The 22421-nt window shown below is 44.6% G+C and overlaps 1 protein-coding gene across 2 annotated transcripts in view; it reads right to left on the bottom strand.

Moving 5' to 3' along the window:
• The window catches only part of LOC129868965 (disks large homolog 4-like), a 109483-nt gene extending 93810 nt beyond the window's left edge, over positions 1-15673 (bottom strand). The window contains exon 1 of one of the 2 annotated variants that reach the window (XM_055943358.1): positions 15638-15673. In XM_055943358.1, the coding sequence (XP_055799333.1) occupies positions 15638-15658 (21 nt within the window). In that variant the 5' untranslated portion in view covers positions 15659-15673. Of the gene's footprint in view, positions 1-13265; positions 13870-15637 lie in introns of those variants that run through there. The other variant, XM_055943356.1, reaches the window with a different exon arrangement.
• Between the last annotated feature and the right edge of the window lie 6748 nt (positions 15674-22421).

Here is a 22421-nt window from a genome sequence, read left to right as displayed (position 1 = left end):
ACACACACTACACCATACACACACTACACCATACCAACCCTACACACCCTACACACACTACACCATACACACCCTACACACACTACACCCTACACACACACTACACACCCTACACACCCTACACACACTACACCCTACACATACTACACCCTACACACCCTACACACACTACACAACCTACACCCTACACACACTACACACACTACACCCTACAAACACTACACACCCTACACACCCTACACACCATAAACACCATACACACCCTACACCCCACACACACACTGCACACCATACACACCATACACACACTACACCATACACACCCTACACACACTACACCATACACACACTACACACACTACACCCTACACACCCTACACACTAACACTACACACCATACACACCCTACACCCTACACACCCTACACACACTACACCCTACACACACTACACCCTACACACCCTACACACACTACACACCCTACACACCCTACACACCCTACACACAATACACACATTACACCATACACACACTACACCCTACACACAATACACACACTACACACCCTACACACACCCTACACACCCTACACACCATACACACAACACCCTACACACCCTACACATCATACACACACTACACCCTACACACAATACACACACTACACACCCTACACACACTACACCCTACACACCATACACACACAACACCCTACACACACTACGCACACTACACACACTACACCTTATACACCCTACACACCCTACACACACTACACACACTACACACACCACACCCCACACACACTACACCCTACACACCCTACACACCATACATACACTACACCCCCTAAACACACTACAAACACTACACACACTACACCTTATACACCCTACACACCCTACACACACTACACCCTACACACCCTACACACACCACACCCTACACCCTACACACCCTACACACCCTACACACACTACAAACACTACACCCTACACACCATACACACCCTACACCCTACACACCATACACACCATACACACCCTACACCCCACACACACACTGCACACCCTACACACCATACACACACTACACCATACACACCCTACACACACTACACCATACACACACTACACACACTACACCCTACACACCATACACACCCTACACCCTACACACCCTACACACACTACACCCTACACACACTACACCCAACACACCCTACACACACTACACACCCTACACACCCTACACACATTACACACACTACACCATACACACACTACACACCCTACACACACCCTACACACACTACACACACTACACCCTACACACCATACACACTCTACACCCTACACACCATACACACTCTACACCCTACACACTCTACACACGAAAGTTGAATTGAACTCATTTTACTATCACTGAAAATGCACCTTTCAAATGCACGCTTGATACAAATACCTGTATTATGAGTTCACATTATGAATTCACATACTACACTCTGAAAACTCACGAAATTTCCACCACACAATACATATTACGAATAGAGACACACTCCTCACTACACCAGAAACACTCCTACTCTGGAATATAAACACACATGACTCAAACACACACCGGGACACACACTGTGAACACACACATGACTCAAACACACACCGGGACACACACTGTGAACACACACATGACTCAAACACACACCGGGACACACACTGTGAACACACACATGACTCAAACACACACCGGGACACACACTGTGAACACACACATGACTCAAACACACACCGGGACACACACTGTGAACACACACATGACTCAAACACACACCGGGACACACACTGTGAACACACACATGACTCAAACACACACCGGGACACACACTGTGAACACACACATGACTCAAACACACACCGGGACACACACTGTGAACACACACATGACTCAAACACACACCGGGACACACACTGTGAACACACACATGACTCAAACACACACCGGGACACACACTGTGAACACACACATGACTCAAACACACACCGGGACACACACTGTGAACACACACATGACTCAAACACACACCGGGACACACACTGTGAACACACACATGACTCAAACACACACCGGGACACACACTGTGAACACACACATGACTCAAACACACACCGGGACACACACTGTGAACACACACATGACTCAAACACACACCGGGACACACACTGTGAACACACACATGACTCAAACACACACCGGGACACACACTGTGAACACACACATGACTCAAACACACACCGGGACACACACTGTGAACACACACATGACTCAAACACACACCGGGACACACACTGTGAACACACACATGACTCAAACACACACCGGGACACACACTGTGACCACACGGACTCAGGAGACACACTCTTGTCCGAGAAGTTAAGGTGAGCAGAGTTTTGCGCAGCAGCACCAGCTGAATGAATAATGAAGTGGCTGGGTCTGTTTGATTGCGGGCGAGGGGTGACGGGGGCTCAGATATGACCGCTAAACTCCATCTTACAGACTCTCAGGAATAGGCCGACATGCAGGCAGCAGCAGTCACCAACTTCTCAACCCCCATCCTGCCAACACACACACACGCACGCACGCACGCACGCACGCACGCACGCACGCACGCGCGCGCGCACGCACACACACACACACACACACACACACACACACACACACACACACACACAGCATAGCTTCAGATTGTCAGTAAGAATATTAATGTTCTTTAAAACACCAAGGAGAGCTGGCAACACAGCGTCAAGTGTTACAGTAATACAAACATGGAGGCTAAAGCTGGCTGCAGCTGGTGGAGAAATGTTCACACTGGAGCTAAAGAAAAGCAGCAAGCCGCATACACATATATAGTACATACAAGAACACCAGTAATGCCCGCATAGACCATATCTGCTGACTTTGAGTACATCTAGTCAAATGTATAATTCAGAAACACTAATGAGGAAAGCCTAGAGAGTGGAGATGAGACAGGGGAACAGGGGAAAGAGGGGAGGAGGAGTGGAGAGAGGGGGGTGAGCTAGGAGAGGGGAGAAGGGAGATAAGAAGAGGGGAGAGTGGGAAAAGAGGAAAGAGGCAAATCCAGGAGATTATACGGGTGGAAGAGGCAGGAAGAATGAACACGGAGGAGAGAGGAAAGGCAGAATAGGAAAAGAGGGGGTGTGAGAGGAGATGTGGAGGTTAGGGAATGTGACGAAGGAGGAGAGAGACAAAGGGAGTGTGACAAGAGAGGAGAGGAGGAAGAGAGAGCGACAGGAAAGGAGAATGGGAAAAGAACTCTGTGTCCTCTCAAAGAGGGATGGGATTTTAAGACCTGACCAGCTGGTTCATATAAACTCATATCACAGTGACCTTGAGGGTGAACTTTTCAATCACTGGCCAGTATTCTTCACATCTCAGAACATCTGCACAATAGCCCCCAGTTACCGTCATCGTGTTATTTATCTTAGTTAATAGGATGTCTCACCTTGACATGAAAGTCCCGCATGTCCCCAAAAACATAGTATTTACATGGTAATTAAATTACTAGGTACAGTATGGATAGATACAGTCAGTGGGGATTTTAGCATGTAAATCTTGGTGGGCCTAAAAAAATTATAATTGGAAGCATGCCAGCAAAGCCACGACACAACACTAAACAATACATGAACTGCACTATACCACTGCTACAACTGGCTGTCAGCGGAGCCTTGTCTGGCAGCGAAACAGTTAATTCAGCCTCATGTACTGCCTAAAGAAAACATAGCTGATGGCTGACTTGCTTAAACAAATGTGGTTTCTACTGACAATTGAGATGTACAAACTATGGCATAAGGGGAGGACAAGCAGATAAGAGGCAATCCGTAATTTCGATTAAGACATGAATGAGCGAGCGACGACGGACGTTGTCAATATAACTATTTGTTCAGCACTTTTGAACTGTACAGCGACAGAATTCAGAACATGGGCAGTTCTTACAGTGTTCTACCTGTACACCAAGTCAGAATGGTAGGATAAATAAAGGGGGCATATAAGCAGACAATGAAAGCTCTTACAATATTTAATGAATACATTCCTCAAAAACAGGTTATAGGCTACATGTGCACCACCAAGTCAGAACAGTAGGTGAAATTAAGAGGTGAAAATCAACCAAATTATTAGAGTGAGGCACATGGGCGACTAACAGCTCATTACACATACTACCTTCTTAGCTACAGTATACATATCTCCCTGAAATATTACATAATTTATGCAGCAGCACACAATACATTTTTGGACTCACCCTGTTGTGCTGTGCTCACTTGAACAGGAAAGTGGCGTGGCGATCCTTTGTGGGTAAATTTTGTCATCAAACTTTGTCATCAAAGTCTGGAATTCTCTGGATTTATGGTGCTTTCAAGACAACTGGGAACTAAAAAAAACAACAACCTTGAATCATGATGACGTCAGCAATCTTCAGGTTGTTGCTCTAGAAAGAGGTGCGTTCCCGATTTACAATTCCGAGTTAGATGAATGTTCAAAACTTATTTTCCCAGTCGTAGCTCATTTTCCCCTGAGTTTCCAGATGTCTTGAACTCACTAAAGTCAGATTTTACAGTTCCGAGTTAACAGTTGTTTTGAGCGCGGCACAAATCATACTTCATTGACAGCATGGCCAATGTTGAATGTTTATCATTTTAAATTAGGAAAAAAGATCCTTAATCTTAGACTTGGGACCACACAGCCACAGCCACTGAATGGCAGGCTAATGATTGCTTTGCAATGCTTGCAGTTAGCCACTGATTCCTTACAAACCACTCATTGTTGAATTTGCGATTTCCAACTTGTTGTGTAATGTTTATGTCCAAAGGCCGATGAGCATCGATACGTTTTATCCATAATTTCTCTTCATATGACAAGGATTAAAAAGGATTTGCTAGTAGATTCTACCCTTAGACGTAGTGTCCCCATGAGTGACAGAACACTGAGCCAATCACGGCGCAACGCTCCGTATTTTCTTCTGTCTTGCCCCACCACTACAGAAAGCACTGAGCTAGGCTGAAACACCTGCATTTTGGAGCTGCATTACTCAAGAAAGGAAAAAAAGACCATGTTTGTATGCGGCTTTAATAACTCAATGATATTTAAAAATAAAAAAAATACATTGTTTGCAAAAAATGTACACCAAAATAACAAGCCCCACCTGCCCTGAATGCCACTGTATATGGTCATAGAATAGTCTGTTATGCATTTACCTGTTTGTGGCTTGTGGCTTGTATAATTTCTAACCTTGTCCACGCGCTCAATTGGCTGCTGGTGGATGAAATTACACAATGTCAGATATTTGCAAAACTGTAAACTGTGATAATAAAAAGTCATCGTTTTAGAGTGAGGGGAAGTTTTATCACAATCAATTTGCGTTTGTTTGCAAACCTAATTCATGTAAAAAATCAACTTCACGATGCAATCCCAAGAACCTGAATATGCAATCACAGCTGCTTTGTAGAATCTGCACCTTCATAGCAATTATACTCTACCTGCCTACCATAATTATTACCTATTACTGTAAATACATGTTTTGTCATCGATGTAAAGTGGGATTGAAAAAGACTTACAGAATTGATTTTGACCTCCCCCTCCACTTTTCTCACTTCCCCTGTGTCTTTCACCTACTGTTCACAGTGAACACAGAGAGCCATCCACAGGGTTAAGGGTCAGGGGTTAGGGGTCAGTCACTCTGTGAGAATGTAGGAAGTGACCTACTTTAACTCAGACTTAGCAGCTGACTGACACGTCCTTTGTTTCTAGCTGACTTGTGTTCTATAGAGTAAGGGTTACGGGTCAATAACAGTCTCATTCAAAACCCTTGATACAGTGGGGCTCAATGCCAATCATCTGTTATTATCCATTTAACTAAGAGGGTCCTTACATCGTGCTCATATACAATCTGCTGCTGCAGTAAATGCTAGCTCACATCGCTAGGTCCAAAGTCTCCCACACAGGTAAAGCCCCTGAGTGCTGCAGGAAACCAATTACCACTCACATGACCTCCTGAGCGTGGGCGTCACTGGTCAAATCACACAGCTGACCTGCTACCTGACGGCTACACGAGCTGTCACACTCCTCACCTGCACTACCGCCAGTCACCATTAATGCTTTATCACCCACCATTAAAGAGACTCGCTTCTCCATGCACCAATTTAGCTTCCCTTTTCAAATTGACCACCATCTACCTCAGAATGTTTGGCAAAAGTGGGCCTTCCTCCCTCTGCCAGCTCCGAGCTTTTTCTCGCTCTGCGAGAGATGTGTGATCCTGGAACAAGGTTGTCAGATATCCATGGATACCGACCGTGCTCTATCATAGTGGATTCTTCCATCAGTGTTCATGGCATGTCTAAAGAAACCCCTGAGGTCTGTTAGCCGGCATAATTATATTCAAACAGGGATGGATGTTTCAGGCTTCTGCAATAGTATGGGGGAGTAAATAGAACAAGTGATAGTGAGCAAAGAGGACAGAGGAAACATCATGAGTGAAACAGCAAAAAGAGGAGGATGAAAGAGTATGACTATGCCTATGGAAGCAGGCAAGGATCTCCTCTCTCTCTACTGGTCCATTGCACCAAACACAGAGCTAGAATACAGCTTGATGGGCAGAAGACAGCCATTTTGAATTCGAGTTGAATCAACGCTTTTCCTTGAAGTCAGGTACAAAACATGAAAAGCTATCGAAGGACAAAACTATTACATAACAATATAGCTACGGCATGTTGTTATCCTACACAGGGATAGATATAGGGAGAGTGAGGAGTTAGATTTTACCGTAGGTGTACCTGTATTATTAATTAAATGAAGGCTTGATGGAGTCTCTTTCTCTTTCTCTCCCTCTCCCCCCTCTCTCTCTCTCTCCCTCTCCCCCCTCTCTCTCCCTCTCTCCCTCTCTCTCTCTGCTCTTTAATTGAGCTAGTTAAGCTTGTCGTTGCTCTGCAGTTTAAATACATCTCAGCCTGCATTAATACACATTAAAGCTCACCAGGGAGCCCAGAGAAGCCTGTTAGCCATATTGTCATATTTATAGCACGTCATTAATTGTCTCTGCTCAGTGGTACAGAATCAAATGTGCAATACACTGAGATGCATGCTTTGCCAACCGTTAAAACCACACACACTTTTGTTTTACTGTCCATGTGGGGACCAAAAAAATGGATTCCCATTCAAATTCCTATTTTCCCTAACCCCCACGTTCATCTTCCCTATCACTGCTATCTCTGTCAGCTGGCCATAAGGAGCTCTGTTGTCAAGGGAACTAGCTTACATCAAATACACTTGAACTGATTGATAAGCAAATGAATCTGATTCTCCATGGCTAAGTAAGCAATGATTTACCTAATTTGAAAAAAACAAAGCTTTCTTCCCCCCTCTATAAAAAAAACTCTGGGCTTGTGGTGAAAGTTCCCACACACTGAGCAAATACTGGACCACATTTCCCCTCAAAAACGACAAGTCTGCCCAAATTCAATTCAGTGTGTGTATGAGATAGCTCGTTTTCATCTGTCCCACGCTCCTCCTACTGGCATGGTTCCCACACACTCCCACAGCCAGCATCCCACAGCCAGCATCACACAGCCAGCATCCCACAGCCAGCATCCCACAGCCAGCATCCCATAACCAGCATGCAGGAGCAGCCGCCATGTTGTTTGTGTGTTTGTGAATGTGTGTGAGAGTGATTGAATGTGTGTGTGTGTGTGTGTGTGTGTGTGTGTGTGTGTGTGTGTGTGTGTGTGTGTGTGTGTGTGTGTGCGTGCGTGCGTGCGTGCGTGTGTGTGTGTGTGTGACACTTGTGCAGGGGAGTAGGAGCAACATTAGGGGGGGGACTTTTTATAGATGGGTGAATTTACAATGCTAAGGGGGGCCTTATAGAGGGGCACTTCCTCTGGTACAGTCCAATCAGTCTTAAGGCCATGGCCATTCATACTGTACTGAATACCAGTGTGACTGTTAACGTGGATATATTCAATGAAACAACCATTTTGTACTCATTCTCTGCTACCGTACGATTCATTTCCTAGTATTTCTCTCACTTCTCCTGTCAGGTTGTTACTATTGCTGCTCTACATACTGTATGGGTGGAAACTTAGCGTCATGTTTTCAACTCATAATACAGTTATTAAACTGTAATAATAACCAGCAACATAAACAGTTAAAATGTTTTTTTATTTTTTTTAAAGACAGGGATGAAAGGTCAAACTGAATTGAATGAATCTACACAATATTATCCAAAATAAAATATCATCACGGCTGCATGAAGTTAACACATGAAATACACCCTCTAGATCAGGGATGGGCAACTTTGACCTGGGGTGGAGGGCACAAAAAAACTGAACTCATCATGAGGGGTGCAGTTGCTCGTGGGTCTGCGTACCTACATCCACAGTCGGGGGACACTAAGTTTCCTGCAATTCTACTCAATTTGCCAGGGGCAGAGAGGAAAATGTACTGTTTTATAGCTCATTTCCTGCAATTCTACACATCTAGCGATAGGGTGGAGAGAAATGTTTGCAGTTTTTAATATGATGTCTGAGTGAGACTGACTAACAAAATCGGGGCCATGATAACAAGTTTAGATAGCTGGTCGCTAAACTAATTCAGCAATCTAACAAATGTTAGCTGGCATGGGCTAATTGACTGACTGTGACTGACATAAAAAAGTAGAATACACAAGGTGCAATTTCGAAATTTGATTGATCAGCAGTATTTCTCAACAGTAAGTTGAGACCCCGACTGAGTTCCAATTTTGGAAATTGATCCGAGGGACTTCAAAAGGGCGCGAGCCGCCAGTTGCCCATCCCTGCTCTCGTTTAAAGGTCCAATGTAGCTGTTTTTGTTTCAACATCAAGTCATTTCTGGGTAATAATTAAGTACCTTACTGTGATTGTTTTCAATTAAAATGGTCAAAAATAAACATAGCAAATTTCTCAAACAAGAATTTTGCTCGGACTGTCTGGGAATGGTCTGAGTGGTGAGGAGAAAACTGAAAACTGGCAGTTATTGGCAAAGAGATTAGGAACTCTCTTTCTTATTGGTCTATTAACTCATTTATCGCCTGTTGATGTTACCAGGCAGGCCGAAATTCATCCGATCAAACAGGCTGAAATCTCAGCTGGTCTTTTCAAACAGCTCTTACACTAAAAGGGCATTATCATCATTTTCACAGTATTATTCCAACCTCCTAGTTTGTAAATATATACATTTGAAGTCGGAAGAATACATAAAACTTAGCCAAATACATTTAAACTCAGTTTTTCACAATTCCTGACATTTAATCCTAGTAAAAATTCCCTGTTTAGGTCAGTTAGGATCACCACTTTATTTTAAGAATGTGAAATGTCAGAATAATAGTAGAGAGAATAATTTATTTTAGATTTGATTTCTTTCATCACATTCCCAGTGGGTCAGAAGTTTACATACACTCAATTAGTATTTGGTAGCATTGGCTTTAAATTCTTTAACTTGGGTCAAACAATTCGGGTAAGCTTCCACACGCTTCCCACAATTAGTTTGGTGAATTTTGGCACATTCCGCTTGACAGAGCTGGTGTAACTGAGTCAGGTTTGTAGGCCTCCTTGCTCGCACATGCTTTTCAAGTTCTGCCTACAAATGTTCTATGGGATTGAGGTCAGGGCTTTGTGATGGCCACTCCAATACCTTGACCTTGTTGTCTTTAAGAAATTTTGCCACAACTTTGGAAGTATGCTTGGGGTCATTGTCCATTTGGAAGACCCATTTGCGAGCAAGCTTTAACTTCCTGACTCATGTCTTGAGATGTTGCTTCAATATATCCACATAATTTTCCTACCTCATGATGCCATCTATTTTGTGAAGTGCACCAGTCCCTCCTGCAGCAAAGCACGGTTGGGATGGTGTTCTTCGGCTTGCAAGCCTCCCCCTTTTTCCTCCAAACATAATAATGGCCATTATGGCCAAACAGTTCTATTTTTGTTTCATCAGACCAGAGGACATTTCTCCAAAAAGTACGATCTTTGTCCTCATGTGCAGTTGCAAACCGTAGTCTGGAGCAGTGGCTTCTTCCTTGATGAGCGGCCTTTCAGGTTATGTCGATATAGGACTCGTTTTACTGTGGATATAGATACTTTTGTACCTGTTTCCTCCAGCATCTTCACAAGCTCCTTTGCTGTTGTTCTGGGATTGATTTGCACTTTTCGCACCAAAGTACGTTCATCTCTAGGAGACAGAACGTGTATCCTTTCTGAGCGGTATGACAGCTGCGTGGTCCCATGGTGTTTATACTTGCGTACTATTGTTTGTACAGATGAACGTGGAACCTTCAGGCATTTGGAGATTGCTTGAAGGTAGGTCTACAATTTTTTCTGAGGTCTTGGCTGATTTATTTAGATTTCCCCATGATGTCAAGCAAAGAGGCACTGAGTTTGAAGGAAGGCCTTGAAATACATCCATAGGTAGACCTCCAATTGACTCAAATTATGTCAATTATTCTATCAGAAGCTTCTAAAGCCATGACATAATTTTCTGGAATTTTCCAAGCTGTTTCAAGGCACAGTCAACTTAGTGTATGTAAACTTCTAACCAACTGGAATTGTGATACAGTGAATTATAAGTGAAATAATCTGTCTGTAAACAATTGTTTGAAAAATGTCTTGTGTAATGCACAAAGTAGATGTCCTAACCGACTTGCCAAAACTATAGTTTGTTAACAATAAATGTGTGGGGTGGTTGGAAAACGAGTTTAATGACTCAACCTAAGTGTATATAAACTTCCGACTTCTTCAACTGTATAAAACACAGGGAAATCACATTTTTGACTGTACTGGACCTTTAAGCTGCTATAATTTAATCAGAGATCATATATGATCATTCAGATTTATTCACATTATGACAGCTCATCAGGCTATGAACTCTATGGGCTTGGAGAGACACTTCTCACTATCTTACCTGTTGGTTTGTGGCCTCTCTCTCTCTTTCTCTCCCTCTCCGGTTGTTTGTCTGTTCATGGCTGTCACTCTCCTGCCATGGTCATGACAGCACCAAAGTCTTAACACATGGAACACACCTTCATGACCCATAATCACTGTGATGAAGTTAAAGACATCTAAGTTTAAAGCACTCTATTTTGTCAGCTAGTTTGCGAGGGGTGGTGTGCAGGCAGTTGCCAAGAACCTTACTTACAGTCCTTTGCACTATCTTCTTGACTGGCGGCACATCCATTGCTAACTATGATGACGACTAAGACAGTGATTGTGCAAGCAATTCTGTAGCTAGCAAGTATTCTTGAGTTCAAAACATTCACTATCAGTTTTTCACACGGCCAGAACTACCCAGCGTTAGCTGGTTAGATAAAACCTCACAGCTAAAAATGACTAAACTGTAAATGTAAAGCTAACTAGCCCCCTGCATCCCACTGCTGGCTTGCCTCTGAAGCTAAGCATGGTCGGTCCCTGGATGGGAGACCAGATGCTGCTGGAAGTGGTGTTTGAGGGCCAGGAAAAGGCATTATTTCCACACAAAAAAAATCACAGGGCAGTGATTGGGGTCATTGCCCTGTGTAGGGTGCTGTCTTTCAGATGGGACGTTAAACAGGTGTCCTGACTCTCTGTGGTCACTAAAGATCACATGGCACTTATCGTAAGAGTAGGGGTGTTAAACCTGGTGTCCTGGCTAAATTCCCAATCTGGCCCTAATACCATCATGGCCACCTAATTATCCCAAGCTTCCAATTGGCACATTCATCTCCTCTCCCCTGTAACTATTCCCCAGGTTGTTGCTGTATATGACAATTGTTTCTCGGTCAACTTACCTGGTAAAATAATGGTTAAATATAAATAAAATAGCCAGGTGAAAAAGCTTATAGTAGCTCAAGTTTCATTCTAACATATCACAGTTTATCTACTTAAACTTACTTTGTTGTTGCAAACAACAGTTACTTTACCTGGTGCAGTGAGTAATGATGGTGGTGCTATACCGTGCTTTATCACTCACACAGAGGAGGTTGGTGGCACCTTAATTGGGGAGAACGGGCTGGTGGTTTTGACTGGAGTGGAATGAGTGGAACGGTACCAAATACATTAAACACATGGTTTAAAATTATGATGCCATTACAATTGCTCCTTTCCGGCCATTATTATAAGCCGTCCTCCCCTCAGCAGCCTCCTGTGTTACGCACTGCCACACTGCTTGTAACAACCGAGAGTGAGAATGAAGTAGTCAGTGGGGGCGGGGCAAGTGACTCACGTTCCAGCAGCGGAGGCCTTTTCAAAATAGCAGTCCGTCAAAAAAAAATGTGGTGACTCATTTTTCGAAATAAAAGTTTTGCTGAATTATTATAATAATTTCTTATATGAGGGAGGGGGCATTTTACTACGCTCCTACGCCCTGGACACTGAGTGTGCGTGAAAACCCACCAAAATTCCTGAAGAGAGGAAGGGAGAGAGCCTGGGACTGGAAGCAGGCTGAATGGTTGAGGAACAGACACCAGCCCATGAGAGACGACTTGGGCGGCATTACATAAACGCTCTCTCTATGGGAGCCAATTTCACGACAGGGTCTGCCCCAGCCTATCGGCCCAAGCCTGTCACTTGTCTCGTACGTGTGATATAACACACGCTGGGAGTGTGTATGTGTGTGTTTGTGTGTGTGCAGACTCAGAGTGTGAGCTAGCTACATGGCAGTGGTTAGGGTGAGAGTGGGTCTAAATGAGGTTGAGGCATGCTGGGAGCCCAGCCCGGACCCATCTCCTACCATGGCCCCTCCAACTACCACCACAACCACAGGTCTATTCACTAACTCACTCCTACAGTAATCAGCCACGCAGGTTAACCAGATCACGGCTAGCTAGCACACGCGAACAGAGAGGGAGATAGAAAAAAGAGTGGGAGAAACAGAGAATTATAGAGAAAGACAGGGACATTGCTTTCTAACACACGCCTCTCGGGCAGTGCACTCTCAAATCAAATACATAAGGGGCCAAAAAGACCACAAAGAGAGAATGGGATTGTGCTAACAGGAGAGAAACAATGATCAAATATACTATCTTTGCAAAGACATGCTGCCCTGTTACATTGACCGTTTACCCCAGACACAGATACAGGATGAGACAAAGCAAATAGCACGAGGAGGTAATTAACCCCTCTCTCTCTCTCTCTCTCTCCCCCCTCTCACACACATGTTCCCCTCTCTCTCTCACTCTCACTCTAAGTGAAAGAAACGGCAGGTCAGCTTACCTTTGTAGTCACAATGCAGAGGCAGTCCATGGTAGTGAGAACAAACAGGTGGGGTGTATCTCAACCCCCCACCCCCCCACAACAGAGGGCTGAGACCCCACACCCCTCGCCCCAGCCTGCCCCACTCCTGCTCTCTCTCGTCCTGCCTTTCCCCCCTTTTCTTTTCTTCCGTGGATCTCTTTTTTGACTAACTGAACCAGCGAGGGAAAGACAGGATGGAGGGAGGGGGAAACGTAAAGAGGGAGGGGGAGGGACACAGGGAAAGAGAGAGAAAAAGCAAGAGAGCGAGAGAGAGAGAGAGAGGTTGGGCTCAGAATCTGTATGAGAGAGAGGGAGAGGGGGAACGCGTCTATATTTTAAAGCAAGAGGCAAAGAGGAGAGGAGGAAGAGAGGAAGGAAAGAGGAGAAGAAGGGATGAATATGAAAGGAGATGGACAGAGGGGGAAGGAGGTAGAAAGGAGAGGTGATATGGGAAAAAGGGGAGATTCGCTCTGCGAGAGATAGAGAGAGAGAGAGAAATAGAGATTAGACAGTGAAACAGCAGAGGATGGAGAGGGAGAGCCGAGGGAGGGGACAGTGAAGGAGAGAGAGTGAGTGTGTGGTGTGTGAAGACAGAAGGAATTAGACCGAAATAAAATGTGTAGTGGGGGAGAGAGTGCGAATTACATATGCATCACAGAAACGGAAACCCATACGACAATCAGACTGACACAAACAACCCAACCCCAAAAACAAGATCACATATTCTGAAGGAAGAGAGAAGGAGAAAATGTTCTCTGGTTGTTGTGGTGCTCTGCAGCTGTTGCCGTGGCAATAAGGAGGGTTGTTGTTGTCAGGTGGCCATTGCCGTGGTGCTGAGGTCTATGTGAATGGTTGTATCTATATTGTGTGTGCGTGCGTGCGAGTGTGCATATGACACACGAGAGACAGTGAGAGGAGGAGCGGAATGAGGCTTTTAAATAAGAAATGAATAATCATACACGGAGGGTGTTTTTGGTATAAAGCGATTGCCATTCTCATATTTCACTCTCTGTGACTATATGTTTCTACAGTTAACTGGTGGTGTGCAAAATGTGGTGTATTTTCTGTGACTGATTGATTCCAATGCAGTGAATTGGGCCTGGAACCGTTGTTAATGCATTGCAGTAAAATGAATACTATCATTTGTGCATCTTAGGGGTACACTTTGCCTTTAAGAGCATGGACTGCACCACTACAGTCTGGTTTACGGGGGGAACGTGTGCATCCTGGTCTTTGCATCATCAGCTCGGTAATTGTACAAAAGCAGCATAACCCCCCCCCCCTCCCCCTGCCAGCTCCCGACAAAGCAGGACCAATGGTGCAGTAATAAAGCAATTCTAAATGATGAACACACACTTATTCCCTGGGGTGGAGAGAGGCATAGATCCAATCTACAACAAATACAACACACACCCACACACATAGCTATGCATGTACATGCAGGCATAGGCATATTTATACACACACACACACACAGACATGAATACGTTAAAAAGCACCAAGCAGCATACCGGAACAGTGTGCATAGGAAGGCTCAAATCCCTGTGTCATACAAAATCCCCCATCTGGGCAACCATCCACCCAGAGAACCTGAACCAAGCTACCGGTACTGTTCTGGACTCATGGCTCCCCTGGGGGAGAGGCAGAGAGTTCCAGAGGGTTCCAGAGAGTTCCAGAGGGTTCCAGTGCCCACGGAAGAGACTGAGTAGAACAGCATGCACAACAACTGGTCTGGAACCTCAACCTGTGTTAATTAACAACAGTATTCCAGCCAGGAGGTGACCTGAAAAGGGCTGACCTGTTTACCACATTGCATAACCCACCCTATTGTGGCACTGAGGGTTTTTCACACCGACACACACACACAACACACCGCTACTGGCTTAACAAAACTTTGTGAGTGTTCATGTTCTAAACTACAGTACTATGCCTCCTCAACAAACCACATATAAAATAAGTATTGCTACAAGACTTTACAAAGAGTGACCGAGAGAAAGTACTGTGTGTGAATAATGACAAAATGTTATATCCTCCTCACACAGAAAACAGATCCAAACACAAGCTTGCATGCCATTTCTCTCTCTCCTCCCTCTCTCTCGCACACATTTGTGGACTTAGTTAGTCCAACTACCAAATTACTAGTCTCTACCTACTCATCTCCTGCTCTTTTTAACAACACGCAGCCAGAGATACACACTAACAATCAACAGAGACAAAAGATTTACTCTAAATAGAATAACAGACGGAAACACAGGAGAACAAAGGAGACACACTGATAGACAATGCATTGCAGTAGCAAAACCACTTCCCAATGCTGTGTACAGTACTGGAGACCTGAGAAAAACACTCACCAAGAAGTATGCAGTCTTCATCCTCCTGTACCGCTTTCCTTAAGACAAGAGTGCTCTGCTGGCCCTACAGCTGCCTCAGTCTGACTCAAAGTAGGCCAAGGACAGGCTCTGGTCAGCTGAATGGCACCCAGGAGGAACATGTGGACCACGAGGATGCTGCAGGAGGATCACATTTATTTGAGATAGTTGGTCAATCTCACAGCTGAACTAGGTTACAAAAAGACATCACAACCAGGGATGTCAGGCCTTTTCTTCTTCACATGCAACACTTAACATAGGCAAAACTTTGCAGAAGTGCAAATACTCAAACTTCAACTGTTGAATTCTAAATAAGGTCATTCGTAATAACAGTATTAGATTAGGCTACTTGTTTTTTTTGTTGAGGTTTTGATGATCTGACCATGTCTCACTACTTAACCCCGTTTCTTGTCTTCTGGTTTGGGTTGGAGCCTGAGAAGAAAATTGCCGAACATTTCAGAAATCACATTTCATGGAATGTTATGCCACCCAGTGGTACTATAATGCACTACAACAAAGTGACATAACATACAGAGGAAGAGAAAAACTCTAGCATTTTGTTTTGCTGCATGGGGCATGACGCTCTCTATTGTCTCTTTCTACCCCCTCTCCTGCACCTCCGCACATTGGTCCTTCTGTGCCTCCTGCGGATCAGGCGGGAAGTGTGTCTAATAATATTAGTCGTCTCTGGGGCGCTTAGATTGTCTTTACAATGTCAGACATTGTTTGACTTGATACAGTTAACTCGGACTGAACAACTGCATTTGGAAAGCTCAAGCCACTGACTTTTTTGGCAAGAACTTCACTCAGCTGCTTGCATTGCTGATGTTTGAAACTCCTGGCTGGGGAGTTTTTGGATGCTCTTAGTTGTTAGCGCGCAGGAGGATCCAGCTTCACTAATATTTTGGATGCTCTTAGTTGTTAGCGTGCAGGAGGATCCAGCTTCACTAATATTTTGGATGCTCTTAGCTGTTAGCGTGCAGGAGGATCCAGCTTCACTAATATTTTTGATGCTCTTAGGTGTTAGCGTGCAGGAGGATCCAGCTTCACTAATATTTTTGATGCTCTTAGCTGTTAGCGTGCAGGAGGATCCAGCTTCACTAATATTTTTGATGCTCTTAGGTGTAAGCGTGCAGGAGAATCCAGCTTCACTAATATTTTGGATGCTCTTAGCTGTTAGCGTGCAGGAGGATCCAGCTTCACTAATATTTTGGATGCTCTTAGGTGTTAGCTTGCAGGAGGATCCAGATTCACTAATATTTTGGATGCTCTTAGAATCTAGCGGGCAGGAGGATCCAGCTTCACTAATATTTTGGATGCTCTTAGATGTTAGCATCAAGGAGGATCCAGCTTCACTAATATTTTGGATGCTCTTAGGTGTTAGCGTGCAGGAGGATCCAACTTCACTAATATTTTGGATGCTCTTAGGTGTTAGCGTGCAGGAGGATCCAGCTTCACTAATATTTTGGATGCTCTTAGCTGTTAGCGTGCAGGAGGATCCAGCTTCACTAATATTTTGGATGCTCTTAGGTGTTAGCGTGCAGGAGGATACAGCTTCACTAATATTTTTGATGCTCTTAGATGTTAGCATGCAGGAGGATCCAGTTTCACTAATATTTTCAAATCAAATCAAAGTTTATTTGTCACGTGCGCCGAATACAACCGGTGTAGACCTTACAGTGAAATGCTTACTTACAGGCTCTAACCAATAGTGCAAAAAAAGGTGTTAGGTGAACAATAAGTAAGTAAAGAAATAAAACAACCGTAAAAAGACAGGCTATATACAGTAGCGAGGCTATAAAAGTAGAAAGGCTACATACAGACACCGGTTAGTCAGGCTGATTGAGGTAGTATGTACATGTAGATATGGATGCTCTTAGATGTTAGCGTGTAGGAGGAACCAGCTTCACTAATATTGTGGCTGCTCTGGTATTTCCTTATCAGGGCATCAAGATCGCCAACATGATTCAAAACAGTGTCACCCTATCACCCTTTTTAATGACTGTAAATCAGTCAACAAACCCCTACAAAAACCAGAAACCCCATAGGAGTTGTCAGGGCTGACAGTGCCACCTATAAAAACTAGAAACTCCCAATACAAAAGACTGCAGCCCACCTTTCCACAAATATGCCCGTTCTTTACCTAGAAATTTGAATTGTCCTCTTTTCGGCAAAGTAGGAGGGCACCATGACATCAACAGACACATACTGTACTGTGCCACATAAAGCCCCTTTCACATACAATCTCTGCTTTCACCAGGACTTAAAACCGGGGCTTCCTAAAATGCTTGCCCCAACCAGTCTAGAACCCAGATACAGGTACATCTGCAGAGCACATGCACACCTCCATATGGTTCATAGGTTCCCTATTGTTTTATCCAAGTAGGAGAGATGACTGGGTTCAAGATCAAATACACTGAAGCAGTTTATCTTATTACAGTTTAGACTGACATTATTTTCTTACATCTGGAAATATCATTTTAGGGATCAAATCTATTTTTATAGCTTTGTTGCTAGTGTTGTTATCAACTGTGACACAACTCCTGGCATTGACAACTTAGATGGAAAGCTACTGAAGATGGTAGTTGACTATGGCCACTCCTATCTGTCATGTCTTTGATCTGAGTTTAGAGGAAAGTGTTTGTCCTCGGGCCTGAAGGGAAGCCAAAGTCATTGCACTACCTAAGAGTGGTAAAGTGGACTGTTCTAATAGCAGACCTATCAGCTTGCTGGTAAAACACAAAGAAATGGTGTTTGACCAAATACAATGCTATTTCATCTGTAAACAAAAGGACAACAGACTTTCAGCATGCTTATAGAGAAGGGCACTCAACATGTACTGCACGGACACAAATTACTGATGATTGCTTAAAGGACATTTATAATAAGAAGATTGTGGGAGATGTACTGTTAGATTTCAGTGCAGCCTTTGATATTATTGACCATAACCTGATGTTGAGAAAACGTACTGTGTTAAACCGTGGGGTATTGAGTGTGCAGAGATGGACACACAGGGAGGTTTTAGTCAGAAAACACAACTTTACTAGGCAACAAAAATAAACACAACACCAAAATAACTCTGGGTTGGCTCTGTCCTTCTTCTCCTGTTCGGCTCCATGCCTCTCTCTTTGTCCTCCTCGTGGTGCGCCATGGTGCTCCCTTTATGTGGCCTACACGGCTGGTAGGCACTCTCCCCTAATTACCTCTACTTGGGGCCATCAGCGTTAGGTTGCCATGCCTGTGTACTCCCAGCAGAGATAGCCAACGTCACGACACGTACCTCCCCTCAATTACCAACCCCCGGGGTAGACATCCCGGGATACCACCCCCTCAGCCCCTTAGCCCCGACCGGGAATGAAGCGCGCTCAGGGATAGGTATGCATCCCTCCTGGAGAGGGCGTCTGCATTGTCATGCTGGACCCCCGACCCGTGGACGACAGAGAAAGAGAATCGCTGTAAGAACAGGAACCAGCAGGTGACGAGGTCATTTGTGTCCTTACCTCTTGCCATCCACACAAGTGGGGCATGGTCAGTGATCAGGGTGATCTTTCTCCCGAGGAGGTACTACTTGACGGTGTCCAGCGCCCACTTCACGGTGAGGCACTCCTTCTCGACAATCCAGTACTTCTATTCTCTCAGGAGGAGCTTCCTGCTGACATACATGATGGGGTGCTCCTTGTCTTCCTGCTCCTGAAACAAGACGGCCCCTACCCCTTTGTCGGACGCATCTGTGTGGACCAGGAGGTTTTTAGAGAAGTCCGGGGTGATGAGTACCGGGTGCGAACATAGCGCGTCCTTCAGGGCCTGGAACGTCGCCTCTGTGTCCTCCGTCCATCGCACCGTCTGGGGTTGGCGTGACTTCGTTATGTCTGTGAGAGGAGAAGGTATTGCGGCAAAGTTAGGTACAAATTGACTGTAGTAGCCTGCTAACGCCAGGAACGACTTCACCTGCTTCTTGGTTCGTGGGACCAGCCATTCCCTAATGGCGTTCATTTTTTTTTCTTGGGGCTTCACATTACCCTGCCTGATTCGATCGCCCAGGTACTCCACCTCGACGTAGCTCAGCTTGCACTTGTGGAGGTTTGCAGTCAGCCCCGCATCACTTAGCGCATCCACCACTACCTGTAACCTACATAGATAGGACTCCCAACTGTCACTGTGCATGATTATATCATCCAAATAAGCAGCAGCGTACTCACAGTGCGGGCGCAGGACGCGGTCCATGAGTTGCTGTCGTACACATCGATCCAGAGCATCCCAAACATGCTCAATGGGTGACATGTCTGGTGAATATGCAGGCCATGGAAGAACTGGGACATTTTCATTTGAAAGGAATTCTGTACAGATACTTGCGACATGGAGCCATGCATTATCATTCTGAAACATGAGGTGATGGCGGCGGAAGAATGGCACAATGTGCCTCAGGATCTCATCACGTTATCTCTGCGCATTCAAATTGCCATCGATAAAATGCTATTGTGTTCGTTGTCCATAGCTTTACCTGCCAATACCATAACCGTACCACCACGATGGGGCACTCTGTTCACAACGTGTTCACAACGTTGACATCAGTAAACCGCTCGCCCACAGGACACCATACACGCAGTACAGTTGAAACCGGGATTCATCCGTGAAGAGCACACTTCTCCAGCGTGCCAGTGGCCATCAATGGTAAGCATTTGCCCACCGAAGTCGGTTACGGCGCTGAACTGCAGTCAGGTCAAGACCCTGGTGAGGATGACGAGGACGCCGATAAGCTTCCCTGAGACGGTTTTTGACAGTTTGTGCAGAAATTCTTTGGTTGTGCAATCCCACAGTTTCATCAGCTGTCCGGGTGGCTGGTCTCAGACCATCCCGCATGTGAAGAAGCTGGATGTGTAGGTCCTGGGCTGGCGTGGTTACGTGTGGTCTGCGGTTTTGAGGCCGGTTGGACGCACTGACAAATTCTCTAAAACAATGTGGGAGGCAGCTTATGGTAGAGAAATTAACATTAAATTATTTGGCAACAGCTCTGGTGATGCATGCAGTCAGCATGCCAATTGCACACTCCCTGAAAACTTGGGACATCTGTGGCATTGTGTGTGTAACAAAATATTATTGTGGCAAAGGAGAAATGCTCACTAACAGGGATGTAAACAAATTTGTGCATAACATGAGAGAAATAAGCTTTTTGTGTGTATGAAAAAAAATGTCTAGGATCTTTTATTTCAGCTCATGATTCATGGGACCAACACTTTACATGTTGCATTTATATTTTTGTTCAGTGTACTTTCTGAAGGACAGCTAAACTGAAAGACAACTAAGAACCTAGATATTATTATGGCATATTTGCAACGCAAATGCCTTGTGACCCAAAGAGTGTTTCCGAAGACATTTACTGTAAATAATTGAAAATTAATAATTTAATTCCCCCTTTGAACATGTGTACACTCAGTAAAAAGTGAGCTATCTAGAACATAAAGGGTTCTTCGGCTGTGCCCATTGAAGAACCCTTTGAATAACCCTTAAAAGTTCCAGGTGGAACCTTTTTGGTTCCAGGTAGAACACATTTGAGTTCCATGTAGAACCCTTTCCATAGAGGGTTCTACATGGAACTCAAAAGGGTTCTCCCTGGAACCAGAAAGGGTTCTCCTATGAGTATAGCAAGCTCCCAAAACAATGGTATAGCATGATTCAGACAACCTTATTGAAATGAGAAACTCCCCTGCAGTTATAAACCCAAACTTCCAGAAAACAGTTTATCATATATGGTATGTAAATCAGGGACTTTGTATTATTGACAATCTATTGATTGTTAATTCCCTCATATCAGTGCAAATTAAACAGATACAGAAGTGAGTAGCAAATCTCTAGTGTAGATTCCTTTGACCATATCAGGGCTTAATTTACAAGGGCTTGGGAGTAGTAAAAAACTTGTACAAATATATAATTGATCAAATCTTTATGTACAGTGTATTCAATCAGACTGTCTTAATAGGGCCTGTCACAAATTCCCTGCCAGTGACTTATCAGCATCTCACAACCCTTCAAAGCTGCACACTCCACTCCCCATCCCCCAAGACCGGAACCTGAGAGTCTAGGGCAGGGGTATTAATCTTTTACCCTACGAGGTCCGGAGCCTGTTGGTTCTGTTCTACCTGATAATGAATTGCACACACCTGGTGTCCAGGCTCTAAATCAGTCTCTGATTAGAGGAACAATGAAAACAAATCTGTGGAACTGGCTTTGAGGTCCAGAGTTGAGTTTGAGGGGTCTAGGAGTACAATAAACCAGCTTCTCAAACACTCTCTGACCTGGGCCCGGATTGGTTGGGGCATGCGGTTAGGGGGCAGGACACCTGACAGCTCTTCGACTGTGCAGGCCAGTGTCTCTTCACTCCTGTGAGCGGATTTGTGGGATGGAGTGCATACAGAAGTGAATTGTTGTAACTTGTGTTTGCCATTTACTGTTGGTAGTAGTTAATGATAATTATTTCCATATCTAGCTTATACAGTCATTACTAGTGCTCCTGCTGTGCTATTGTATTCATGCCAATTGTAAATAGCCTATTCATTACTGTTCATCTCCTGTACTACAGAACCACATCTATTCTGTCTGTGGTGTGTGTGTCTATGGCAAAAAAGTTCCCTTGTGTGTAACTCTGAGGTCACCTCATTCCCCTCTTACCAGGGGAGGTGCTAGTGGGTCACAGGTCAGCCCAAACTGAGAATCACTCTCTTTCAGGGCCTGTGGATGAAGTCCTCTGGAATGACTAATGAGCACCGAC

The sequence above is a fragment of the Salvelinus fontinalis genome, chromosome 13 (genome assembly GCF_029448725.1).
Source record: "Salvelinus fontinalis isolate EN_2023a chromosome 13, ASM2944872v1, whole genome shotgun sequence".
In the NCBI taxonomy this organism is placed as follows: domain Eukaryota; kingdom Metazoa; phylum Chordata; class Actinopteri; order Salmoniformes; family Salmonidae; genus Salvelinus; species Salvelinus fontinalis.
The sequence above is the reverse complement of the archived record's forward strand: the minus strand, read 5'-3'. Positions and strand labels throughout refer to the sequence as shown.